At 41.9% G+C, this 25,110-nt stretch overlaps 1 protein-coding gene across 4 annotated transcripts in view; it reads left to right on the top strand.

Annotated features, from left to right (window-relative positions):
• The window catches only part of fli1 (Fli-1 proto-oncogene, ETS transcription factor), a 148,875-nt gene that overhangs the window by 109,640 nt on the left and 14,125 nt on the right, over nucleotides 1-25,110 (top strand). For all 4 annotated transcript variants that reach the window (XM_062960892.1, XM_008114365.3, XM_062960893.1 and 1 more), the window contains 2 exons: nucleotides 3,975-4,178; nucleotides 17,260-17,328. In XM_062960892.1, the coding sequence (XP_062816962.1) occupies nucleotides 3,975-4,178; nucleotides 17,260-17,328 (273 nt within the window). The remainder of the gene's footprint in view (nucleotides 1-3,974; nucleotides 4,179-17,259; nucleotides 17,329-25,110) is intronic.

Raw genomic sequence — 25,110 nt, forward strand, 5'->3', positions numbered from 1 at the left:
AACATCAGCATCAATAAAACAGTAATAAAAAACCAACATACAAAATAAAATGTTAAAAACAGGAGACGAATACATGGATCTGGGCCAAAGTGCAGAATATTTCAGAATCGGGGAGAGGTAGTTTCACAGCTAAAATAGTCAATAAAGTGCTAATATAATACTGAGAAGGCATCACCGGTGGGGCTATTGTTGAGTAGGCAGATAAATCGAACCTACAACGATTAATCTTAGTGCTGTTTTGGCCTACAACTCCCATTTACCTCCAGTCTATGATTATTGGAGTTGTAGTGCAAGGTGACAGACTGAAGAATTTTTTTCCCCTCTGTGTATGTTTTCTCTTTGGGGTTTCTTAGACAAGAAAGACTCAGATGTAGTTTTACCAGTTCCTTTCCCAGAAATGAGTCTACAGCACCTGGTATTCGCTGGTGGTCTCCAAGCCCAAGTTGATTCAGCTAAGCTTCCAAGATGCCTTCAGAGTTTTTAGGCCATTACATCATCCAATATACCTATATCTCTTCCCTCTGCAACAGAAATGGATCCAGGTCAACCTCTGTTACAGCGGGAAATATCTGTGGCATCCAGGAGTAAGATGAGTAGGCTGCCATTGTCACTTCCATTATGTGCCCAATCATCTTACTCTGTCTAATGCAGTGGTTCTCAACCTGTGGGCCGTGGCCGAGACCTGAAATAGGATCTGTGAGACATGTGGGGAAAATCAGCTCTAGATTATTAAATATGGTTTTCTGTGGGTGAGCAGATGGTGACTACTGGATGGCATATGTTCTGTATCAGAAACTAGAGCAGATGTGGTCTATTCAATGCAGTTTTCTGAATCAGCACCCCAAATAACCAAACCGAATCTAAAGTTGACCAAAAACTGATACGTAACCCTTTTGATACTAATGTTGGAGAGTGGTCCCCAGTCAAAGTGGTCCCTGGTCAAAAAAAGGTTGGGAACCCCTGGTGTAATGGTAGAATATGTCATGGCCAAAATGCTAATTCCAATCAAGTCATAAGAATTGCAATATGAAATGTATAAAGGTAAAGGTAAAGGTTTCCCCTGACGTTAAGTCCAGTCATGTCTGACTCTGGGGTGTGGTGCTCATCTCCATTTCTAAGCCAAAGAGCCGGCGTTGTCCGTAGACACCTCCAAGGTCATGTGGCCGGCATGATTGCATGGAGCGCCGTTACCTTCCTGCCGGAGCGGTATCTATTGATCTACTCACATAGGCATGTTTTCGAACTGCTAGGTTGGCAGGAGCTGGGGCTAACAGCGGCCGCTCATGCCGCTCCCGGGGTTTGAACCTGGGACCTTTCGGTCTCCAGCTCAGTGCTTTAATGCACTTTGCCACCGGGGCTCATGAAATGTATAAGATGCTCTAAACTTTTGAAAACAGAGTATTCTGTAATTAATACAGAGACTTATACTTAAAAGACCAAATAGATATTTTCCATCGGTGAATCTCTGACTGAGCTGGGAACGTTGGGAGGAAAAGCCAGCTCTCTCTCTGGTGAACTGAAAATATCCTGGGATAACCAAAAGGATGGTGTAGGGGTTTAAGTGCTGGGCTTGGATTCTGGAAAACCAGGGTTTGAAACCAGGGCTTGGCCATAGAAGCCCACTGGGCAAGTCACACTGCCTCTTACTTACTTACTTAGGCGATCCCTCGTAGTTCGAGGATGATGGTCTTCCAGTTGTGGGGTCTTAAGGGTGGCTGAAGAGACCTATTCTTGATCTGCATGTTCTCCCGCAGTGAGGACATCGGTTTCCAGGTGGAAGGCGGTCCCGGTCAGGGTTGGCTTGACGGGCCTTCCTCTTGGCACGTTTCTCCCTTAAGCCCTCCATTCGTGCCTCTTCGAACTCCGCAGCACTGCTGGTCACAGCTGACCTCCAATTAGAGCGCTCAAGGGCCAGGGCTTCCCAGTTCTCAGTGTCTATGCCACAGTTTTTAAGGTTGGCTTTAAGCTCATCTTTAAATCTCTTTTCCTGTCCACCAACATTACATTTCCCATTCTTGAGTTCGGAGTAGAGCAACTGTCTCACCCTCAAAGGAAGATAATAGTAGTCCCCTTTTGCTTAGAAACTCATATGATAAGTTTTGCCTCAGGGTGCCATAAGTCAGAAATGATTTGAAGACACTCACAACTAGGAATGAATTTTTATATGAAAAGGATTGTCGATTTAACTCTGGCACTGAAAGCAAAATCCCAGCACAGCACAGAATGTACGTAGAGGTCACTGTATGGTTTAATTGGAAGGGCATGTCTTTTCCACCTCCCTCTGGGGAATCTTGGGGCTCTAGGAACATAGATGATACTAGTCCGGACTACTCTAAACTCATTCACAGCCTCCTTATTGGTTTCTCTTTCCTCAAAAGTAGGTCTATCATTCCCTTCTTGCAAGTCTATGGGAGTGAGACAGTCCCAACCAAGCAGTCAAAACCATTTGGCCTGCCTTTTGGCCCATTCCAAACTTTGTACAGATGCTTATTAAAATTTTTTGGAGGGATGTTTATTACTGTGGTCCAGAAAGTAGTAAATTCTATGAAAATGACCTCTCCTCACTCAGACAAGTTTGCTTTATATGTCTGAGTCATATTTCCAGACTGGACCGACAAAAACAAACTTCTAACTCCCGCCCACTCACTCTTTTCTTGCATCGGTTCGTCCTGTAGAGTCAACACAGATGGAGAGAGGAGGGAACCTGGGTTCAGTGCACCGCTCTGTGTCGGTGTTCCTGCCAGCTACAAATTAAAACCTAAATGGAAAACTTTTTTCTCCTTGGTAGTGATTTGGAGAACTTATGTGGCAAACCTATTTCAAGGGAAGGCAACTGTGGTGGGTCTCAGGGCCAGTTTTCTGCCGGAGGTTAAACCAACCTCTTATAAGAGATACAGACACATGCACAAATTGTAACAACAAAGTGTATTAGGACACAAAGTATCTCATGAAGACTATTCATTTATGCCTGTGGTGGTGCAGTAGGTTAAACCGCTGAGCTGCTGAACTTGCTGACCAAAAGGTCGGTGGTTCGAATCCAGGGAGCAGGGTGAGCTCCCACTGTTAGCCCCAGCTTCTGCCAACCTAGCAGTTTGAAAACATGCAAATGTGAGTAGATCAACTGGTACCGCTCCGGTGGAAATGTAACGGTGTTCCATGCAGTCATGCCAGCTACATGATTTTGGAGGTGTCTATGGACAATGCTGGCTCTTTGGCTTAGAAATGGAGATGAGCACCAACCCTCAGAGTTGGACGCGAGTAGGCTTAATGTCAGTATGATATGCAAGACAACATACGTTTGCGTGACACACTGAAGCTGACACACTAACATGCCACAATATACAGTTTGGAAAGCTCTGGTTTAGGGCCACCACAGTAGAAATATCACAGCCAGTGTAACATCAAAGCATGGTACCTTGTTTCCCCTAAAATAAGACATCCCCAGAAAATAAGACCTAGTAGAGGTTTTGCTGAATTGCTAAATATAAGGCCTCCCCTGAAAGTAAGACCTAGCAAAGTTTTTGTTTGGAAGCATGCCCAACAAACAGAACACCAGAGCACGCAGAATTGGTAAATGTACATATCATAGAGTGTTGTACATGGAAATAATGGTAGTAACAAGAAATTCTTGATAGGATTCACAGTTTGTCTGGTTATGCTGGTTTGTGATGACAACTACTGTACAGTATATAATAAATGTTCATTTTTTTGTTCAACAATAAATGTGAATTCTTCATGGAAAACTAAGACATCCCTTGAAAATAAGACCTAGCACATCTTTGGGAGCAAAAATTAATATAAGACACTGTCTTATTTTCAGGGAAACATGGTATAACCACAGTGGCCAATGCTTCTCCTGGCCACCCACCTCTCTCTTCTTCTCCTTCCATGAAGCAGAGAGGAGGAATTGGAAGCTTTCACTTTTACTTTTAATTATCCACACTGTGTCATTTCATCTCCTTTTCTTCCAATAGATCCCACATTATGGACCCAGGACCATGTACGGCAATGGTTGGAGTGGGCAATAAAAGAGTATGGTTTAATGGAGATTGACACCAGCCTCTTCCAGAATATGGACGGGAAAGAACTGTGCAAGATGAACAAGGATGATTTCCTCCGGACCACTTCCCTCTACAACACCGAAGTTCTGCTATCTCACCTCAGTTACCTCAGGGAAAGTACGTACTTGATTTGCTTTCCCATCTTGGCTGTAAAGTTGACATGTATTGAACAAATGATAGAAGTCCTAGGCCTGCTACCCTTCCTTTAGGCACGGGGCCAAGATTTTTGAAGCATTCAAGCATGTTCTGTATTTCGGACCTGTTATTTCTGTAATGTGGTTTGGACTCCTGCACCTGGAGATTGCTTTAGTATCATATTCACATTTCATGTTGAGTCTAGGAGCCCCCGTGGCCTAGTGGATTAAAGCCTTGTGACTTGAAGGTTGGGTTGCTGACCAGAAGGTTGCTGGTTCGAATCCAACCCAGGGAGAGCACGGATGAGCTCCCTCTATCAGCTCCAGCTCCATGCGGGGACATGAGAGAAGCCTCCCACAAGGATGGTAAAAACATCAAAACATCCAGGCGTCCCCTGGGCAACATCCTTGCAGACGGCCAATTCTCTCACTCCAGAAGCAACTCAGGTTGCTCCTGACACACACAAAAATGTATCTGTTGCATTTATGCTGTGGTGGATCACATTCATTTCATGATGAATTTTCATTGTGTTATTATACATTGAGCTGTTTCATGTGTATATAGGAATAAGTGAGGATTTTGTTTCAGTTCATGTTTGATAAGAACATGCTAACTTTTTCTAATTTCCACATGTTCAAGATGGAAGGAACTTAAGATTTGAAAACAAATGTTAATATGGGAGAAATCTGATTCATCCATTCAGGCCCTGAGCTCTCAATTTTAATGCTCAAAAATCTTCATTTGGATATCACGTGTGTTCAGTTGTGTTGGGTTTGTGTTTGATAGGATTGCCAATTCTTTTATTTGAAAGGCCTCCCAGCTTTACCATATATACGTACATATGGTAACATCTGTAATATTTGTAGCTCCTGAAATTTGCCATTGTAGATAGAAAAGTTGTATATTACTTCATTTACTGAAGTTCACAAATTTCCTATATTCATGAAGGAAAGAACACAAGGATTTTTTTTAAAAAAATAAATAAAATCAAATCAAATATGCAAAACAATAGATTTTCCCATCCCAACTAGATATATTTACAGATAGGACTGGAAGGAGATCAATTTTGCAGGAGGGATAAGGGGAAATAAAATCAAACGGAGCACAAAATACAACATGTTAAAGTTACATTGGTATGAGAGAACCCCAACCCCTACTGTATATAAGTTAAGAGTTTCATTGTTCATATTTTTCTTCTGAAAAGTTTGAATAGTCATCAATAATGATATCTGTCTATGTCAGTGAATTCAGTTAAACTTGATAGGACATATTCTACTTTGAAGACAAGGTTCAATACTTTAGCTAGTTCCCCTAAAGCAGACATGGGCAAATGTTACACCCCAAGGCAGCGAGAACACTGAAAACCAACACAGAGGCCAATAACAATATAATATCTTTATTAAAGCAAATAAAGTTCCAAAAAGAAATAAGCAGCAAAGTCGAATAAGCAGTTGACCTTTCAGAGAAGATCAAAAGTAGCCCAATAAGTGAAAGTCTTATGTCCAATATTAGAGTCCAAAGTCCAGAAACCGAAACACACTCAAACTCGGCTCGAGTATTGAGTGGGGAAAAGGATCAAAGAGGCAATAAGAGTTCTCTGGAGTAAATGTCCAAAAGCAGGATTTCAAAGCAAGGCAGGAACTAGATGAACAGGAGCCGAAACGTAGTCCAAACTTGGGCAGGGAGGTAGACCGGCGCCCGGTCTACTCAGGAGTAGTGCACCTTCAGGCCGCTTGGAAACCAAGAGCTAGAGACAATGATGCTTCCCAGTCAGAAGTAAAGTTGACACTGCGAAGGAAAGTTCCCAGCGCCAAACTTTTATTGAAGTTCATATGCTCCCCCAAACCAGGTGCCTGACTCCCTAAAACTTCCCAAGAGAACTGAACTGGTCACAGTCCCCGCGCCAGGTGGCTAACTCTCAAATCCTTCCCAAGAGAACAGGGCTTAGCCATAGTTACCACGCTCCGCTAATCTGGTGCTTCTCCGCAAGCTTTGTCTTTGCGATCTCTCTGTTTGGACAAATGCCCTATGATCAAACACTAAACCTTCTGGAGAATCTGGAAGAGCCGGCACAGTTTCAAGGGCATCCTTAATTGGCTCTGGCTCGGAGATGTCAACATGAGGCATCTGGAAAGGAATTGAATCTTGCTGACATGGGAGAAAACCAAAGTCTTCTTTGTCCTGGACAGTAATGGCCACAGGGTCAGGGGCCAAAGGTGGCCTAGGCATCACAACAAACTAAGGCCCGGGGGCCGGATGCGCCCCCCCCCCCAGGCGCTTACCTCAGGCCCTCCTCATTTTTCCTGTCCTCTCAGATAAGGATATGGTGGCCCATTACATTCCTATGCAGAAAGGACAGGGGAGGAAGGCACGCAGCACCTGAGAGTTCTCAGCCACTGCATGTCTCACCCTCTTCCTGGCATAAGGACAATGCAAGTGGGCCATGTACTTATGCCAAGAGGGTGGCCCGAGGAAGGCACGTAGTGGCTGAGATCCCTCTGAAGCACTCTCAACCATTGCTTGTCTCATCCTCCTCCCGGGGAGGAGGATCTGGGCAGTCAGCACATGTCTAGTTTTCCTCCCAGCATAAGGATAAGGCGAGCAGCCCCATCCTTATGCCAGGAGGACAACCTGAGGATGTAGATGCAACTATCTTTCGGGTTGCTAGGTCAGCAACGAGCAGGGGCTATATTTTATTTTTAATTGACAGGTGCTCACCCTGCCACGGGCTGGCCTCGAACTCATGACCTCATGGTCAGAGTGATTTATTGCAGCAGCTGCTCACCAGCCTGCGCCACAGCCCGGCCCCACTCGACTATAGTCGCCACTCGACTATGAGTACCCATCTGTCGGGAGTGCTTTGAACGCGATTTCCTGCTACTTGGCAGGGGGTTGGACTGGATGAGGTCTCTTCCAACTCTACTAGTCTATGATTCTATGATTCTATGGCATAGAAACTAGTACTGAGTCTCTTCCCCACACTTTGCACCATTGGCCTATAAGATGAAAACGTCAGTTGCCTGTCCATTGCCCTCTTCCCCCCCCCCCCCCCGCACCCTTGGCTATAATTGGGAGGCTTTGACAAATATATAAAAGTCTTGTCCTCATTAAAGTAGACTCATGGTCCAAGCAGGCTACTGGAGATGGGTCTTTTCCAAGCAGGGGCTCTTACGTCGGCCTAATGACAGTCTGGTTTCTGGATTTCTGGGTAACTCCCTTGTGGCGCAACGCCTTTTTGAAGGGAATTTATTGTTTTTCCAGACTTAATTTCCAGGGACTGTTTAGTGCTGAGTTTCTGAAGTACAAAAAAGCATTCTTTTGGATGGCTTCCCATTTCCCCATTACAGAGCCTGATAGGGACATAGTGATCTACTGGATGCAAGTGAGTAGCACTTTTTAAGGCAAGGACCAAGAATCATGGCCGGATTTCAGACTCGGGGATCAAACGCTTCCTTTGTTTGCCATCAGAGACCCTTGTAATTTTGGCTCTCTCCCCAAGACTGGGAAGCCAATAAGGGTGTGTTTATATGTTGCAATGACTGACAGCAACCCTACAGAGATTCCTTATGCCAGTTGTGAGAGCACAAGCTGTGTGTTGGATAGCATGGGTGTGTTTGTACTGGCACTTTGCCACTGAGTTATGGCAAGAACTACTTCACAGTGGTTGGGCATGGCCAGCAATGGTTTGATGTTAAAAATAAAATGCTGAAAAGCTGCAGCTATAGTTTTGGGATAGCCATGTAGCCTACTTTTCAGAGAACAGAGCCTCTATTTCAAGTGCTGCTTATTTTGGATGCACCATCCAAAAAAGTCTAGTGGCTGCTTTGCAGTTTTAAGTGCTGCTAATTTCAGAGGCACCTTTCAGAAGCTTCTAATGACTGATTTATGCATTGCAGTTTGAGGTAGAATCATAGAATCATAGAATAGTAGAGTTGGAAGAGACCACATGGGCCATCTAGTCCAACCCCCTGCTAAGAAGCAGGAAATCGCATTCAAAGCACCCCCGACAGATGGCCATCCAGCCTCTGCTTAAAAGCCTCCAAGGAAGGAGCCTCCACCACGGCCCCGGGGAGAGAGTTCCACTGTCGAACAGCTCTCACAGTGAGGAAGTTCTTCCTGATGTTCAAGTGGAATCTCCTTTCCTGTAGTTTGAAGCCATTGTTCCGTGTCCTAGTCTGCAGGGCAGCAGAAAACAAGCTTGCTCCCTCTTCCCTATGACTTCCCTTCACGTATTTGTACATGGCTATCATGTCTCCTCTCAGCCTTCTCTTCTGCAGGCTAAACATGCCCAGCTCTTTAAGCCGCTCCTCATAGGGCTTGTTCTCCAGACCCTTAATCATTTTAGTCGCCCTCCTCTGGACGCTTTCCAGTTTGTCAACATCTCCCTTCAACTGTGGTGCCCAAAATTGGACACAGTATTCCAGGTGTGGTCTGACCAAGGCAGAATAGAGGGGGAGCATAACTTCCCTGGATCTAGACGCTATTCCCCTATTGATGCAGGCCAGAATCCCATTGGCTTTTTTAGCAGCCGCATCACATTGTTGGCTCATGTTTAACTTGTTGTCCACGAGGACTCCAAGGTCTTTTTCGCACACACTGCTGTCAAGCCAGGCGTCCCCCATTCTGTATCTTTGATTTCCATTTTTTCTGCCGAAGTGAAGTATCTTGCATTTGTCCCTGTTGAACTTCATTTTGTTAGTTTTGGCCCATCTCTCTAGTCTGTCAAGATCGTTTTGAATTCTGCTCCTGTCTTCTGGAGTGTTAGCTATCCCTCCCAGTTTTGTGTCGTCTGCAAACTTGATGATCGTGCCTTCTAACCCTTCGTCTAAGTCGTTAATAAAGATGTTGAACAGAACCGGGCCCAGGACGGAGCCCTGCGGCACTCCACTTGTCACTTCTTTCCATGATGAAGACGACGCATTGGTGAGCACCCTTTGGGTTCGTTCGCTTAGCCAATTACAGATCCACCTAACCGTAGTTTTGTCTAGCCCACATTTTACTAGTTTGTTTGCCAGAAGGTTGTGGGGGACTTTGTCGAAGGCCTTACTGAAATCCAGGTACGCTACATCCACAGCATTCCCTGTATCGACCCAACTCGTAACTCTATCGAAAAAAGAGATCAGATTAGTCTGGCATGACTTGTTTTTGGTAAATCCGTGTTGACTATTAGCAATGACCGCATTTGTTTCTAAGTGTTCGCAGACCACTTCCTTAATGATCTTTTCCAGAATTTTGCCTGGTATTGATGTGAGGCTGACCGGACGGTAATTGTTTGGGTCGTTCTTTTTTCCCTTCTTGAAGATAGGGACCACATTCGCCCTCCTCCAATCTGCTGGGACTTCTCCCGTTCTCCAAGAACTCTCGAAGATAACTGCCAGTGGTTCTGAAATAACTTCCGCTAGTTCCTTCAGTACTCTTGGGTGTAGCTGATCTGGCCCTGGGGACTTGAATTCGTTTAGAGAGGCCAGGTGTTCCTGGACAACGTGTCTCCCTATTTGGGGTTGGATTTCCCCCAATCCTTCGTCCATTCCGTGTTGCTGAGGTTGAAGATGGCTTTCTTTTTCTGAGAAGACCGAGGCAAAGAAGGTATTGAGCAGTTCTGCCTTTTCCCTGTCCCCTGTCGCCATCACCCCATCTTCTCCTTGCAATGGCCCTATCGCCTCCTTTTTCTTCCTTTTTCTACCAACGTAAGCAAAAAAGCCTTTTTTGTTGTTTTTTATGTCCCTGGCAAGCCTGAGCTCATTTTGCGCTTTAGCCTTGCGAACCTTTTCCCTACAGGTGTTGGCTATACGTTTGAATTCTTCTTTGGTGATTTCTCCCCTTTTCCACTTCTTGTGCATGTCACTTTTGAGCTTTAGCTCAGTTAGAAGTTCTTTGGACATCCATTCTGGCTTCTTTGCACTTGTCTTATTTTTCTTCTTTGTTGGCACTGTTTGCATTTGCGCCGTGAGTATTTCACTTTTGAAAAACTCCCATCCATCCTTAACTCCCTTGTTTTTTAATATCGGCGTCCATGGAATGCCGCTCAGTAATTCCTTCATTTTTTGGAAGTCAGCTCTCTTAAAGTCCAGAAAGCGTGTTTGACTTGTCTTAGTTTCAGCATTCCTTTGTATTGCAAACTGCAGGAGCACATGGTCACTTGCCCCTAAGGATCCAACCACTTCAACTGTATTGATCAGGTCTTCCACATTTGTTAAGATTAGATCAAGAGTTGCTGATCCCCTTGTTGCCTCTTCTACCTTCTGGACCATAAAATTATCTGCAAGGCAAGTGAGGAATTTGTTGGACTTTGTACTCTTGGCTGAGTTTGTTTTCCAGCAGATATCGGGATAATTGAAATCGCCCATGACTACTATATCTCTTCTTTGTGCCTGTTTGGTCAGCTGTTGACAGAAGGCTTCATCAAGTCCTTCATCCTGACTCGGAGGTCTGTAGTAGACACCCACGACAAGATCTTTTTGAGTCCCGGTTCCCTTGATTCTTATCCAGATGCTTTCAAGCTGGTTTCCCGGATTACAGTCTTGCATTTCCTCTGCAACGTAACTGTTTTTGACATATAAAGCTACTCCCCCTCCTCTCCCCTTTGTTCTATTTCTGTGAAAGAGGTTATAGCCCTCAATGGTTAAATTCCAGTGATGGGAGTCATCCCACCAGGTTTCAGTGATGCCTATGACATCGTATGTGTGGTGCTGTGCTAGGAGTTGGAGTTCGTCTTGCTTATTTCCCATGCTCTGAGCATTAGTGTAAAGACATGTAAGCCCCTGTGACCTCCTCTCGAACTGTTTATTTGGGATTATTGTGCTCTCTGTACTTGGTCCTTGCTGTGTTTGTGCAGCCCTCCGTTTAGCCTTTCGGCGGTTCCCTGTGGTCGTGGGTAATATATTGTTCGCCAGGCTGTTGTTCCCCTCCCCCAGTGGATCTAGTTTAAAGTGCGCCTGATGAGGTTTGTGAGTCTGTGTGCAAAAAGATGTTTTCCTACTTGTGTGAGATGCACCCCATCGCTTGCCAGTAGTCCATCCTCTTGGAAGAGTAGACCATGGTCAAGGAAGCCAAAATGCTCCTCTTGACACCATTTTCTGAGCCAGTTATTGACACTGTGTACACCAGGTGTACACTTGATGCTTGTTGTTGCTTTGGAGTGTTTTAAAATGTTGATGTATGGATGAGGCATACATATATATTATGCATTGGTCGACCTCATATATAAGTCGGGGTAGGTTTTGGGCCCAAAATAATGAATTTTGAAAAATGAGGAACTGTTTAAAGTGTAAGGTGCTAGCCTTACCTTAGAGGACCAACCCTAGCTGCTGCATCTGCCACTATTTTCCTACCCAGACATTCAAAGACACTTTTCACCACTCTATTCAGAGAATTGTATACCGGTAGTTCCTTTTAAAATAAAACTTAAGCTACAGTATTAAGTTTTGTAAAAGAAAAGAACTTTCTTCTGCTCATAGTTGAGTGGCGAAAGGTGAGAGCTTTGTCCATCTTATTAAAACCTAAAATAAGCATTGACACCTGCTTCTACAGTACCTTCTCCATGTTCCTTTAAGGGAGAACATCAAGGAGTTGCTTCTTCTTCTTTTAGGTTTTTCTGGGGATGGACTAAACCAGGGGTCCTCCAACTTTTTAAGTGGAGGGCCAGTTCATGGTCCCTCAGATTGTTGAGGGGCCGAATTATCATTTAAAAAAAAAACAAAAAAAAAAACGAGCAAATTCCTATGCTCACTGCACATGTCTTATTTGTAGTGCAACCCCCCCCCCCCAAGAAACAATTACTTATTTATTTATTTATTTATTTATTACATTTCTACCCCACCCTCTCTCACCCCGAAGGGGACTCAGAGCGGCTTACAAGTTGTATATACATACAATATATTATATTATTAGCATAGCACAATATTAGCATTATATATTACTATATTGCACTATACCACTATACCGTAATATTATTAGTAATATGACATTTAATATATAATATATAATTAATATTATTATATTATACAATATTATTATATTGTATTATTATTATTATTAGCCACCCTGAGTCCCCTATTGGGTGAGAAGGGCGGGAGTAGATATACTGTAATAAATAAATAAATAAATATTATATTGTATTACATTGTAACATTTATTATCAATATTATATGTATACACAATATTTTTTATTACAATATATTATATTATTACCATATCATTCATTTACAATATTTCATTTACAATATTGGTAAATGAAAAAACAATACAATATTTAAAAATAAAAATAATTTTAACCAACATACTGTAAACTTATCAGGATTTCAGTGGGAAGTGTGGGCCTGCTTCTGGCCAATGAGATAATCAAATAGGATTGTTGTTGTTGTGCCTTCAAGTCATTTCAGACTTTGGATGAGCCTAAGTCTAAAACTGAGGGCGGGGGCCAGGTCAATGGCCTTGGAGGGCCGCATTCGGCCCCCGGGCCTTAGTTTGGGGACCCCTGGACTAAACTTTCACTTTTCCCTACTCATGATATTCCAACGCATAGCACATACTGGTCAGGATATCTATACTTTCCTGGTGAACCCCCAACGTGGGGCCTTCAGTTAGTTCAAGAGGGTGAGATTTAGTCTCTGGATGCTTGCAGTCCGGTTGGGAAGTGATTTAGCAGCAGACAGACTTGCATCCAAACATTGCTCCTTCTATCTCCCATTTTTAATGTTTTTCTCCATGCCATTCAGTTTTGTCATCTCTGTTCTCGGCACTACCCCCCCACCCCACACACACACACACAAACACACACACCATATGTCTCTTTGCTTCCCCTCCCTTTTTCATTTAAGCTTTCTTAATAGAAAACACATTTGGCTTCTTTTTCTGGTGTTCCCACCAGAAACCTCAGACTGCCGGGCAAAGGTGAGGACTTGGAGCAATAAACCTGGGCGACTCTTTCCCTCTTGGAGGATGGGCCTGTGTTTTTTCGACAAAAAGTGTCCCTCTCCTTCATCTGCCAAGTTCACTCAAATGGCATTTTTGCCTCTCCTCATTTTTTCCTGCCACTTTTCCTCTCTTTCCCAGGAAAAGTTCCCTGCACCAGTCAGCAACTGAGCTGCATAGGCAATCTGTTTAACCAGTGGAATCCTCGTCCCCTGGCACTTCCCGGCCTGGCTGGTGTTCCTCATGCTGAGCTTTGAAATCAGGATCCATTTCCAGTATGCCAGAAAATGTGTCAGACATAAAGTATTTCCTCACCCGACACTTGAGAAGAACAAAAACAAAACAGGCCAGACACCAAGGATATAGGTACACTTTGTTTAGAACTGGTGCCCATTCATTTCGAAGGGCAGCACTGAAAAGACTAGCATATATATTTTTGCATCTGACTTGTAAAAGCAGATAAAATATTTAATACAGTAGAGTCTCACTTACCCAACATAAACGGGCCAGCAGAACATTGGATAAGCGAATACGTTGGATAATGAAGAAGGATTAAGGAAAAGCCTATTAAACATCAAATTAGGTTATGATTTTACAAATTAAGCAACTGGAAGTGCTCCCAACTGGAAATGAAGGAACTTGCAGAATTCAAAGTTCCTGTTGAATCATAGAATCATAGAATTGTAGAGTTGGAAGAGACCTCACGGGCCATCCAGTCCAACCCCCTGCGAGAAGCAGGAAAATCTCATTCAAAGCACCCCCAACAAATGGCCATCCATCTGTCTATCTATCTGTTGAGATATTAAATGTACTTTAGTTGGAACTAGCTCTTGATTTACAGTATATCACATAATATTTATGATATTGATTTTTCCAAAACCTTCCTCCTTTCTCATCCTAAGACATACAGTAGAGTCTCGCTTATCCAACGTAAACGGGCCGGCAGAACGTTGGATAAGCAAATATGTTGGATAATAAGGAGAGATTAAGAAGAAGCCTATTAAACATCAAATTAGGTTATGATTTTACAAATTAAGCACCAAAACATCATGTTATACAACAAATTTGGCAGAAAAAGTAGTTCAATATGCAGTAATGATATGTAGTAATTACTGTATTTATGAATTTAGCACCAAAATATCATGATGTATTGAAAACATTGACTACAAAAATACGTTGGATAATCCAGAATGTTGGATAAGTGAGACTCTACTGTATGTATTTTTACAATTTATACATGCAAACGTGAGTAGATCAATAGGTACCACTCTGGTGGGAAGGTAACAGCCCTCCATGCAGTCATGCCGGCCACATGATCTTGGAGGTGTCTACAGGCAATGCCGGCTCTTCGGCTTAGAAATGGAGATGAGCACTATGATGAGGACATGACTGGACTTAACATCAGGGGAAACCTTTACCTTTACTAAAGGCTAAAGTTGAGATAAATTGTGTGCAACCTGCAAAAACTCCTGTTGTAATGCATCTACTACAATTTCAAGATGTCAAATATTTGGTTTGGGATGTTTGCGGCAATGTAATGAGAGGCCATCTACACAAATAGAAAGGCCCTATGATGCAAATATCATGAAACCTGGTCACAGGAAACCTGTGTATTTCACACCTCTCAACATTGCACATGAAAACCAGGACAGGTGTGACTGGCCAAGTAACATCAGAGATTGGTCAAGATGGCAAAGATTATGAGTGAAAAGGACAAACAAGCTGGGAGAGAATGCTGAAGTTTGCTATTGCCTGAGCCTACTGGGAAGATCTAGGTTGCATGTCCTTCTTTCTTATTTATTTATTTTATTTACAGTATTTATATTCCGCCCTTCTCACCCCGAAGGGGACTCAGGATGGATCACATTATATACATATAGGGCAAACATTCAATGCCCATAAACACATCGAACCGAGACAGAGACAGACAGACGCAGAGGCAATTTAACCTTCTCCCGAGGGGATGTTCGATTCTGGCCACAGGGGGGAGCAGCTGCTTCATCATCCACTCTGACAGCACTTCCTCATTCCAGGTCGTAAATTAGTTAAACTTGCCTCCCCACTTTTATAAGTGGTACCTTATTTCCTACTTGATAGATGCAACTATCTTTCGGGTTGCTAGGTCAGCAATGAGCAGGGGCTATTTTTTATTTTTAATTGACGGATGCTCACCCCGCCATGGGCTGGCCTCGAACTCATGACCTCATGGTCAGAGTGATTTATTGCAGCAGGCTGCTCGCCAGCCTGTGCCATTGTTGATTTAATTTAATCTTGCAATCTGATCTCAGTTAGGAGCTGTTGGAAATAAGCTGAGGTTAAGGAGGAAGTTGGAAGAAAAGATAGAAACTGGGATATTTAAATATCAAGGGTTTAGTCGGGACTATCTGTGCCAGATAGAGGCATTTGAATTATTTTTGTGCTTCTTCACTTGAAACAAGACAGAAATCTGTCCAGAGCTTTGGAAAATTCCTTCTTTGGAATTACAATTTCCGCAATTCTAAGGATCCTGGAAATTGTCATTTAAAATGATGTATTTTCCAAGTTTGGACACTATGTTCAGAGAAAACCAGAGGATCAGAGAAAATCTAATAGACACTTCCTAATACAGTAGAGTTTCACTTATCCAACATAAATGGGCCGGCAGAACGTTGGATAAGCAAATATGTTGGATAATAAGGAGGGATTAAGGAAAAGCCAATTAAACATCAAATTAGGTTATGATTTTACAAATTAAGCACTAAAACATCATGTTATAAAACAAATTTGACAGAAAAAGTAGTTCAATACTCAGTAATGTTACGTTGTAATTACTGTATTTACGAATTTAGCACCAAAATATCATGATGTATTGAAAACATTGACTACAAAAATGTGTTGAATAATCCTGAACGTTGGATAAGTGAGACTCTACTGTATATTGGCTTTCCACGGCTGAGAGATTTATTTTTTCTTGCTGAAGTACCGAAATGTGTGCTCTGCTTACTGTGCTCTAAAGTGTACATCCCCTCGAGAATTATTGTGATATAAATATTTGCAATATGTAGAGTGGCTCTAACAATCTAATCTCCTGGAATGTGTATGGTCAATATTCTTTAGAATGGAAAACAAAACAAAACTATAATGCCTTCTGTTACGATCCTTTCATTTACAAATGCACAGAATGAGCAAAAAGGCAGCACAGATCTTTTCTTTTCTTTTTTTGTATAAATATTTTATTGAAATATAGAATAATTGTATACAACGAAAGAATGAGAACAATATTTGATAACAGAAAGTGAAGAAAAAAAAGAGAGAGAAGGAAGATGCTAAAAAAAACATATAAAAAGACTTCCATCTTTGCCTTTGCGTTTCCCTTTCTATATATATAAAAAAGAGGGTGATAAAAAAACAATTTTCAATCAGGCTCTGCCTCTATAATAATAAAGACAGACACTAAAAATAAAAAGTGTTGTCCTTTATGTTGGCTAAGTCACGGATTCTTTACTTTTCATAAAGCAATACATTGAAAAACACCAAGAAGAATTGTCCTTCTATTCTTTCACCAAAATCCTTCAACTTCTTTTCCTTTCAAATTTTTCTACTTTACTCCAGTCTGTAAATTTTATCGGGGTCCCTGTATTTTTCTTTAATAAAAAAAAGTTAATTTGTCCATATCTTTTATTTATCTCACTTTCTGTGACCATTCTTCCATATTCGGTATTTCCTTTTGCTTCCATCTTTTGGCAAAACTAATTCTAGCGGCTGTTGTTAAGTATGTAAATAGGATATAATCATTGGTACAGATCTTTTCGAGAGAAATGCCAGTATCACTCAAGCTAGTTTCTGTACATGGAATGAAAAGGAGTCAATGGTATTTTTCACGTAAGACAGCAAAATGCCTTAGAGCAGTCTTGAAATTGTGTGTATTCTTTGGCACTACAGATGCAGAAATAACCAGAAGAACTTTGGAAAATTCTCTTGCAAGTAAATCTTTAGGTATTTCTCACATATGAGTACATTCATGCAGTTCTGTATTATTAGCTATGTTTCCTTTTGTTGGAGTTGAGTTTTTCAGATACTATGCTTACTCTTTGTAACAACAAGCAATGGTTTGGTTTGTTTGTGTCTTTTTGCATTGCAGTAAACCTCTTCTTATTCTTTTTCCTCCCAGGTAGTTCATTGCTTTCTTACAATACAACAGCCCATACGGAGCCATCCTCTCGAATCAGTGCCAAAGAAGGTGAGACCCTTCCTCTTCATTGTGACATGTATCCTATTAATTGTTTATCTAATATCTACCAGATAAAACTGGAGCTCAGTTGGAGTGGAAAGGGAGTATCAAATTACCCCTTCTCTTACATTAAACTTGTACTTCTACTGCTCCCCAAAAGTCCTCATAAATGGTTGACAGTTTAAGAGGTTAGGAAGTGTAGCACCAAAAGAAAATAGATAGATTTCTTATGCTTATTTCTAGATATTGTTTCAAATTTAGAAAGGATTGCTAATATTTTAATACATAATAAAGCAATACAAAAAGAGGTTGTATTTGGGTACAGGAGACTGATCAAGTGCCCTGTGTTCCTCCTCATTTTTCTTCCACAGTGCTCCTTGTAAGAGATTCTTTCTAATGGCACTGCTTTAATCAGTTTATAAACATATTGCATCTATATATATAAAAGAGTGATGGAATCCCGGCGACTGACAAAACAACAAAACTACAGGCCCCCAACCTCGAAATTTGACAACACAACTCATCATCCACGCTTCCAGGTTGATACAACAAAATGAAAAGAAAAGTAAAGTCCTAATTAGAGGGAGAGGAATAATTGTTTTTATCCAATTGCTGCCAGTTAGAAGGCTAAGCTCCGCCCACTTGGTCTCCTAGCAACCCACTCAGCCCAGGGGACAGGCAGAATTAGGCCTCACTTAGGCAGCTTCTGCCAACCCTAAAGTTTAAAAACATGCAAATGAGAGTACATAAATAGGTACTGCTCCGGCGGGAAGGTAACGGCTCTCCATGCAGTCATGCCGGCCACATGACCTTGGAGGAGTTTATGGACAACGCCAGCTCTTCGGCTTAGAAATGGAGACCCCCAAAGTCAGACACGACTGAACTTAATGTCAGGGGAAAACCTTTACCCTTTACCTTAACTACCACCAATTCCTCAATACTTTATTTCCCATACTACCATACTTCGCCACAGCAATGCATGGCCGAGCACAGCTAGTTGTTTACTATACCTAAACTTTTAAAAATCATTTTATTTTAACACCGTTTTCATTATTAACTTTAGGATGTTGTTATGTGCTTTCAAGTCATTTCCAATCATGGGGTTTTCTGGGTAAGATTTGTTCAGAGGAGGTTTTCCTTTGTTTTGTTTTTTTCTTGAGGCTAAGAAAATGTGACTTTCCCAAGGCCATCCGTTGGCACTTTAATATTTAGAGTGAGGTGGGATATAAGCATTTTAATGAAAATACCATTGTGACTCCTATCTTGGTAGGGTTATGAATCCACTATTGATTCCACAGGAGCTGTCCAAGGTGCTGAGCCTTATCCAGAAATCGCCTTCTTGGACAGTTCTTTCCAAGCTCAGAATAAACTTGGAACAGAGGCATCATCCCATTGACCGGTCAAATACTAGTCCCTACTGGATATACTGCCACCAAAATTATGACATTTCCTTTCCATTGCTTTCTCCCCTTTCCTCTTTAGTGGTTTCACTGTGTGATGAAACTGAAGCAAGCAGTTCCACCTCATCCTTCTGCTCTTTAATTCATATATGAAGCCACTGGTTGAGGTCATAAGAAGCTTTGGATTTGAGTGCTGGATTTGTTGCATCTTTTGATATTTTGTGTAGGAGGCACTGCTAATCCCAGAAGTCACAATAAATATTATTATTATTTTATTGTATTTACTTCATTTCTATCCCGCTCTTCTCACCCCGCAGAGGACTCAGAGCGGCGTACAACATACATTTAGGCAAAAATTCAATGCCATATTATACAAAGCAAATAAAACATAACAAAAAGTCAATAGAACCAATCAACATATAAATACAATTTAAAACCATTAACATTAAGATATTTAAACATAAAAATATAAATACAGTATCTAGGTACATGCCCCCCCCCCCCATGATCTAAAGGTCTTCTTTGGCTCTCATGGCCCTAATATCATCACCTTTGTGCATCTCTAAATACAGTGAATGTGTCCCATCTCTATTGCTGGTCATTAAATGTCATTAAGTTGCATATAAGCCAGTGGTTCTCAATCTGTGGGTCACCAGATGCCTTGGCACTCAACTCCCAGAAATCCTAACAGCTGGTAAACTGGCTGGGCTTTCTGGGAGTTGTAGGCCAAAGCACCCGGGGACCCACAGGTTGGGATCCACTGATAGAAGCAAACCAATTAAAATCTTTGCCTTCCTTAAGAAGCATCTCTCTTAATTTAAACTTCTGTCTTATCTAGGAAATAATTCCTAGATCATGAACATTGAGAGGAGGGGAGGGACCAGCAAATGTGGCGCTCCTTCTAAGACTTCATTTATCCCCACCATCTTCATGCAGACCCTCCCTCTAGTTAGCTAAGCCACTGGGTGTGATGAGAATTATGGTACAGCATATATGGTAACACCAGATAGTAGATCCAGGCTACATCTGTAACTCCTCTTTGGCTTTGATTTGCTATAAGGAATGAACAGATTTCAACAACTGAAACATTCCTTGTATGAGTTCCCATCCATAGCACTCCGCCATCACCTGCTCTGCTCCAGCAGTGGGGTTCTGGACTTTTGCTAACTCATGCCTTTGTGCCATCTGTTTCAGCATGAGGAATGCATTTTTATATTATAGCAATTCTGCAAAAAAAAAGCTATGTCTCATCCTACTGCCTGATTCCCACATCCTGCAGCAGCTAACTCCATTTCCCCTAGCAATCACTTAATCTAAATCCCAGCTTCACCCTGGCTTTATGGGCCTAACCCTCTGCACCGACAGAAAAAGCAGGCAAGGTCTGTTTCAGTTTAACATTTGCTAACCTCAAGTCTATGCTGAGAGCTGATGGGTTTAGTTTAAGAAAATTGGAGGGTGAGAGGGGGGCACCAGATTGAAGGGTTTTCTCTCTCTCCACCTTTGTAAAAAAACTAACTCATCAGAATTGTGGTTGTAAAAGAAAGTCTGGATTTTGGACGGGTCTCAAACTGAAAAAAAATACAGTAGAGTCTCACTTATCCAACATAAACGGGCCGGCAGAACGTTGGATAAGTGAATATGTTGGATAATAAGGAGGGATTAAGGAAAAGCCTATTAAACATCAAATTAGGTTATGATTTTACAAATGAAGCACATAAACATCATGTTATACAACAAATCTGACAGAAAAAGTAGTTCTATACGCAGTAATGCTATGTAGTAATTACTGTATTTACGAATTTAGCACCAAAATATCACGATGTTTTGAAAACATTGACTACAAAAATGCGTTGGATAATCCAGAATGTTAGATAAGTGAGACTCTACTGTATATTCAAAAATGGTGCAATTTTCAGACGTCCACTCAGTAGGAACAAAATGGTCAAAATGATTCACTGCTTCCTTCAAGAAGAAATGCAGCAAACAATTGCATCCCTGATGATGAGGGGTTTTTTTTCGGTGTCAGGAGCAACTGGAGTTGCTTCTGGAGTGAGAGAATTGGCCCTCTGCAAGGACGTTGCCCAGAGAACGCCCGGATGTTTTTGATGTTTTTACCATCCTTGTGGGCTTCTCTCATGTCCCCGCATGGAGCTGGAGCTAATAGAGGGAGCTAATCCGCACTCTCCCCAGGTGGGATTCGAACCTGCCAGCTTTCAAGTCAGCAAGCCAACCTTCAAGTCACGAGGCTTTTATCCCCTAGGCCATCGGAGGCTCCATGGTGATGAGGTGATTTCCCAAGAAAGCAGAGCTGCACCTTGAGAAGTCAGGAGGGAGAAAACATGGCACAACATTGTTTGGGGTGCCCTCGGTGTGTTTCCTGTAATATGTAGTTTTCGCCTTGGAAGAGGATTCTCTGCTGCTGTGTCTTTAGCCTCAGCCATCTGCCCTAGAAGAAATGCACACACACATACACACAGCCAATGTTCAGAGGATTAAAGCCACTTTTTGCAGGTGCTGCCTTTGTTTACGGAGCAGACACCCACTTGAGCTGCCTTGCGCTCTCTCCATGGCCGTCTCTCTCGCAAGGTAGCAACAAAGCCCATCATGCTCCTGCCTGTCTGCGACTGAATGCTTATTTCTTGAAATAATAATAATAATTCAAAAGATGGATCGAACAAAGCAAACACACGTGCTCAGAGACTATGTCAACAAAGAGCAAATGTAGGCTTGCAAGTCTCACCCAAAGTGCTCATCTCTGGAATTGGACAGGTGCTGTGGCTCACATACTGGAAGGAAAGCAGAGGGAGAAAAAGGGAGGAAGAGTGCAAGCTGTAAAATTGACTTGCTTGCAGTTTTTTATTTATTGCAGCTCTTGTCACTCAAAAGTTCTGTAGTTCTGCAGCAAAAGCGGTTCCTCTTAAATATTTTTGGATGTCTCTACACTGCAGCATGAATGCTGTTTGACACCACTTTCACTGCCATGGCTCAATGTTATGGAATCATGATAGTTGTCATTTTACAAAGTCTTTATTTTTTCTGCCCAAACTACAGTAGAGTCTCACTTATCCAACACTCGCTTATCCAATGTTCTGGATTATCCAACGCATTTTTGTAGTCAATGTTTTCAATATATCGTGATATATACATAACCTAATTTGATGTTTAATAGGCTTTTCCTTAATGCCTCCTTATTACCCAACATATTCGCTTATCCACCATTCTGCCGGCCCATTTATGTTGGATAAGTGAGACTCTACTGTTATTCCATAGCAATGAAGTGGTGTCCAACTTTATTGTTTCTACTATGTAGATGCACCCTAAGGAAAGCACATTCTAAAAGCTTTTGTAAAGTACGGTAGAGTCTCACTTATCCAACATTCACTTATCCAACATTCTGGATTATCCAACACATTTTTGTAGTCAATGTTTTCAATATATCATGATATTTTGGTGCGAAATTTGTAAATACAGTAATTACTACGTAGCATTACTGCATATTGAACTACTTTTTCTGCCAAATTTGTTGTATAACATGATGTTTTGGTGCTTAATTTGTAAAATCATAACCAAATTTGATGTTTAATAGGCTTCTCCTTAATCTCTCCCTATTATCCAACATATTCACTTATCCAACATTCTGCCGGCCCGTTTATGTTGGATAACTGAGACTCTACTGTACATGCATTATTAAATTGAATCCCCTCCCCCTTCTCTGTTTCTAACAACTGGAAAATTTCCTAGATCTACTTTTTCAGAAAACCTACAACACTACTGCTAGGAGAGCTAGGAAAAAGGTGATGCCAAGAAACCCCTTATCTCATCCTCTGAGAAACTAACATTGAACAATACTATCTCCCAACTCCACCCTGCCACATCCTCCCACAGACTTCGTTAAATTAAACCCAGAAGGATCTGTAATTAAAATAATAATAATACTTGGCTGTCACTTCTAGTAGTTATGTCTTCCAAAACTTAGAAAATGAATCCCATCTTGACTGAAATGGTTTGGAGGAATGTGCTTTTCCTCGGTCTCTGCCAGTGTATCGAATTGCATGCTTTCAGTAACTGATCAATGCACCAGAGAAAATTTTGCCCACATTCTCAGGTGCATGGATCATCAATCACTGCACCCATATATAGATTAAAACAAGGAAGGGGGTGTTTCTTATACACTGGAGTCACATTTCTAAGAAAACACAACATATAGCATTAGGTGTACCTATGCTCAGGCAAAGCATAAATTTGTTGTCGAAGGCTTTCATGGCCGGGATCACAGGGTTGTTGTATGTCTTTCGGGCTGTGTGGCCATGTTCCAGAAGTATTCTCTCCTGACGTTTCGCCCACATCTATGGCATCCTCAGAGGTTCATAGAGATCCATACCTCACAACCTCTGAGGATGCCTGCCATTGATGTGGGTGAAACTTCAGGAGAGAATACTTCTGGAACATGGCCACACAGCCCGAAAGACATACAACCCAAAGCATAAATTGATTACATTTCTCATAATCGCCCAATGAGCATAGCTGGCAGTACAAACTGTGGGATTTTGGAAATTCTGAAAAGTAACATTTGCAAGTTCTGAAATGGGGAGCAGAATGGACTGTAAATGAGGAAACAACTGTGACAAAGTCATAGAATCACAGAGTTGGAAGAGATCGATCAAAATATAATCTGCTTAGGTTATACAAAGAACACAATAGGGACACTTCAAAGATGATAAGGGTGCTTCTGAAGAGGCAAAGATGTAAAAGATGTAAAAAAAATACTCTTCTTAATCCAAAGTCAAAAGCAGGAGGCCCCTTTTCTGTGAAGAGGGCGAGGAAAAACACCACAAAAAGTTGGATCTTCAAACTGCTAAAGAACTATTTATTGTGTGGCCATAGCAATGTGACAAATACATGCATACATGCAAGCAAAGGAGTTGTCCGAATTTCCAAAATGGTTGCCAGGGTTTTATCACCTCTACAGAAATTAGCAAGCATATCCTTATTGGTTTACAAAGATTATTTACCCCATTTGTCTAATGTTGTCTATGTCACAAGCATCTTAACCATCATGCAATCCCATTGGTTTTCTATGCTGTAACAACATGTGATTCCTTAGACAATGGTGCTTTCATGTTACTGACCCTGACTTGTTGCAAGTGTAAGCTCGAAATCGTATGGGAACCGGTTCTGACTTGATGTAATAATAATAATAATCATCATCATCATCATCATCATCTTTATTTTTATATCCCGCCCCATCTCCCCGAAGGGACTCGGGGCGACTCACAACAGGGACAAGCCCGAAACAACAACAACATATTTGACATAAACTTAAAACATTTCAACAATACACAAAATAAAATAATGGACAAATACATTAAAATCCAAGCAGATAAAATCAGAGTAATTAAAAGCAAACCCGTGGGGACAGGTTTCATAAAGTGCTGTATCATGGAAATAAGTAACAGTGATAAAGTATTGTTATTATTTGAAAGTAACTTCTTTTCTCTGGAACAACTCTTTTCCCAAACATCAGCATTTTCTCTCAAGTGCAGGCCTTTTCTCAAACACAGGCCTCTTGCAACTTAGGTCAATCAAAACATATGGGACTTATAGTCATTACAAGTATCTTTGAAAATTCTTTTTAAACCCACGTCCCTCTCACTTCCAGATGGACAGCTTCTAACATCACCCAATACAGTTCTCCCACAATTACTTAGAATCATAGAATCATAGAATAGTAGAGTTGGAAGAGACCTCATGGGCCATCCAGTCCAACCCCCTGCCAAGAAGCAGGAAATCACATTCAAAGCACCCCCAACAGATGGCCATCCAGCCTCTGCTTAAAAGCCTCCAAAGAAGGAGCCTCCACCACAGTCTGGGGGAGAGGGTTCCACTGCCAAACAGCTCTTCTCACAGGGAGGAAGTTCTTCCTGATGTTCAGGTGGAATCTCCTTCCCTGTAGTTTGAAGCCATTGTTCCGCGTCCTAGTCTCCAGTGCAGCAGAAAACAAGCTTGCTCCCTCCTTCCTATGACTTCCCTTCACGTATTTGTACATGGCTATCATGTCTCCTCTCAGCCTTCTCTTCTGCAGGCTAAACATGCCCAGTTCTTTAAGCCGCTCCTCATAGGGCTTGTTCTCCAGACCCTTAATCATTTTAGTTGCCCTCCTCTGGACACTTTCCAGCTTGTCAACATCTCCCTTCAACTGCGGTGCCCAGAATTGGACACAGTATTCCAGGTGTGGTCTGACCAAGGCAGAATAGAGGGGGAGCATGACTTCCCTGGATCTAGATGCTATACCCCTATTGATGCAGGCCAAAATCCCGTTGGCTTTCTTAGCAGCCGCATCACATTGCTGGCTCATGTTTAACTTGTTGTCCACAAGGACTCCAAGATCTTT

This window comes from Anolis carolinensis, unplaced genomic scaffold (assembly GCF_035594765.1).
Source record: "Anolis carolinensis isolate JA03-04 unplaced genomic scaffold, rAnoCar3.1.pri scaffold_8, whole genome shotgun sequence".
NCBI lineage: Eukaryota > Metazoa > Chordata > Lepidosauria > Squamata > Dactyloidae > Anolis > Anolis carolinensis.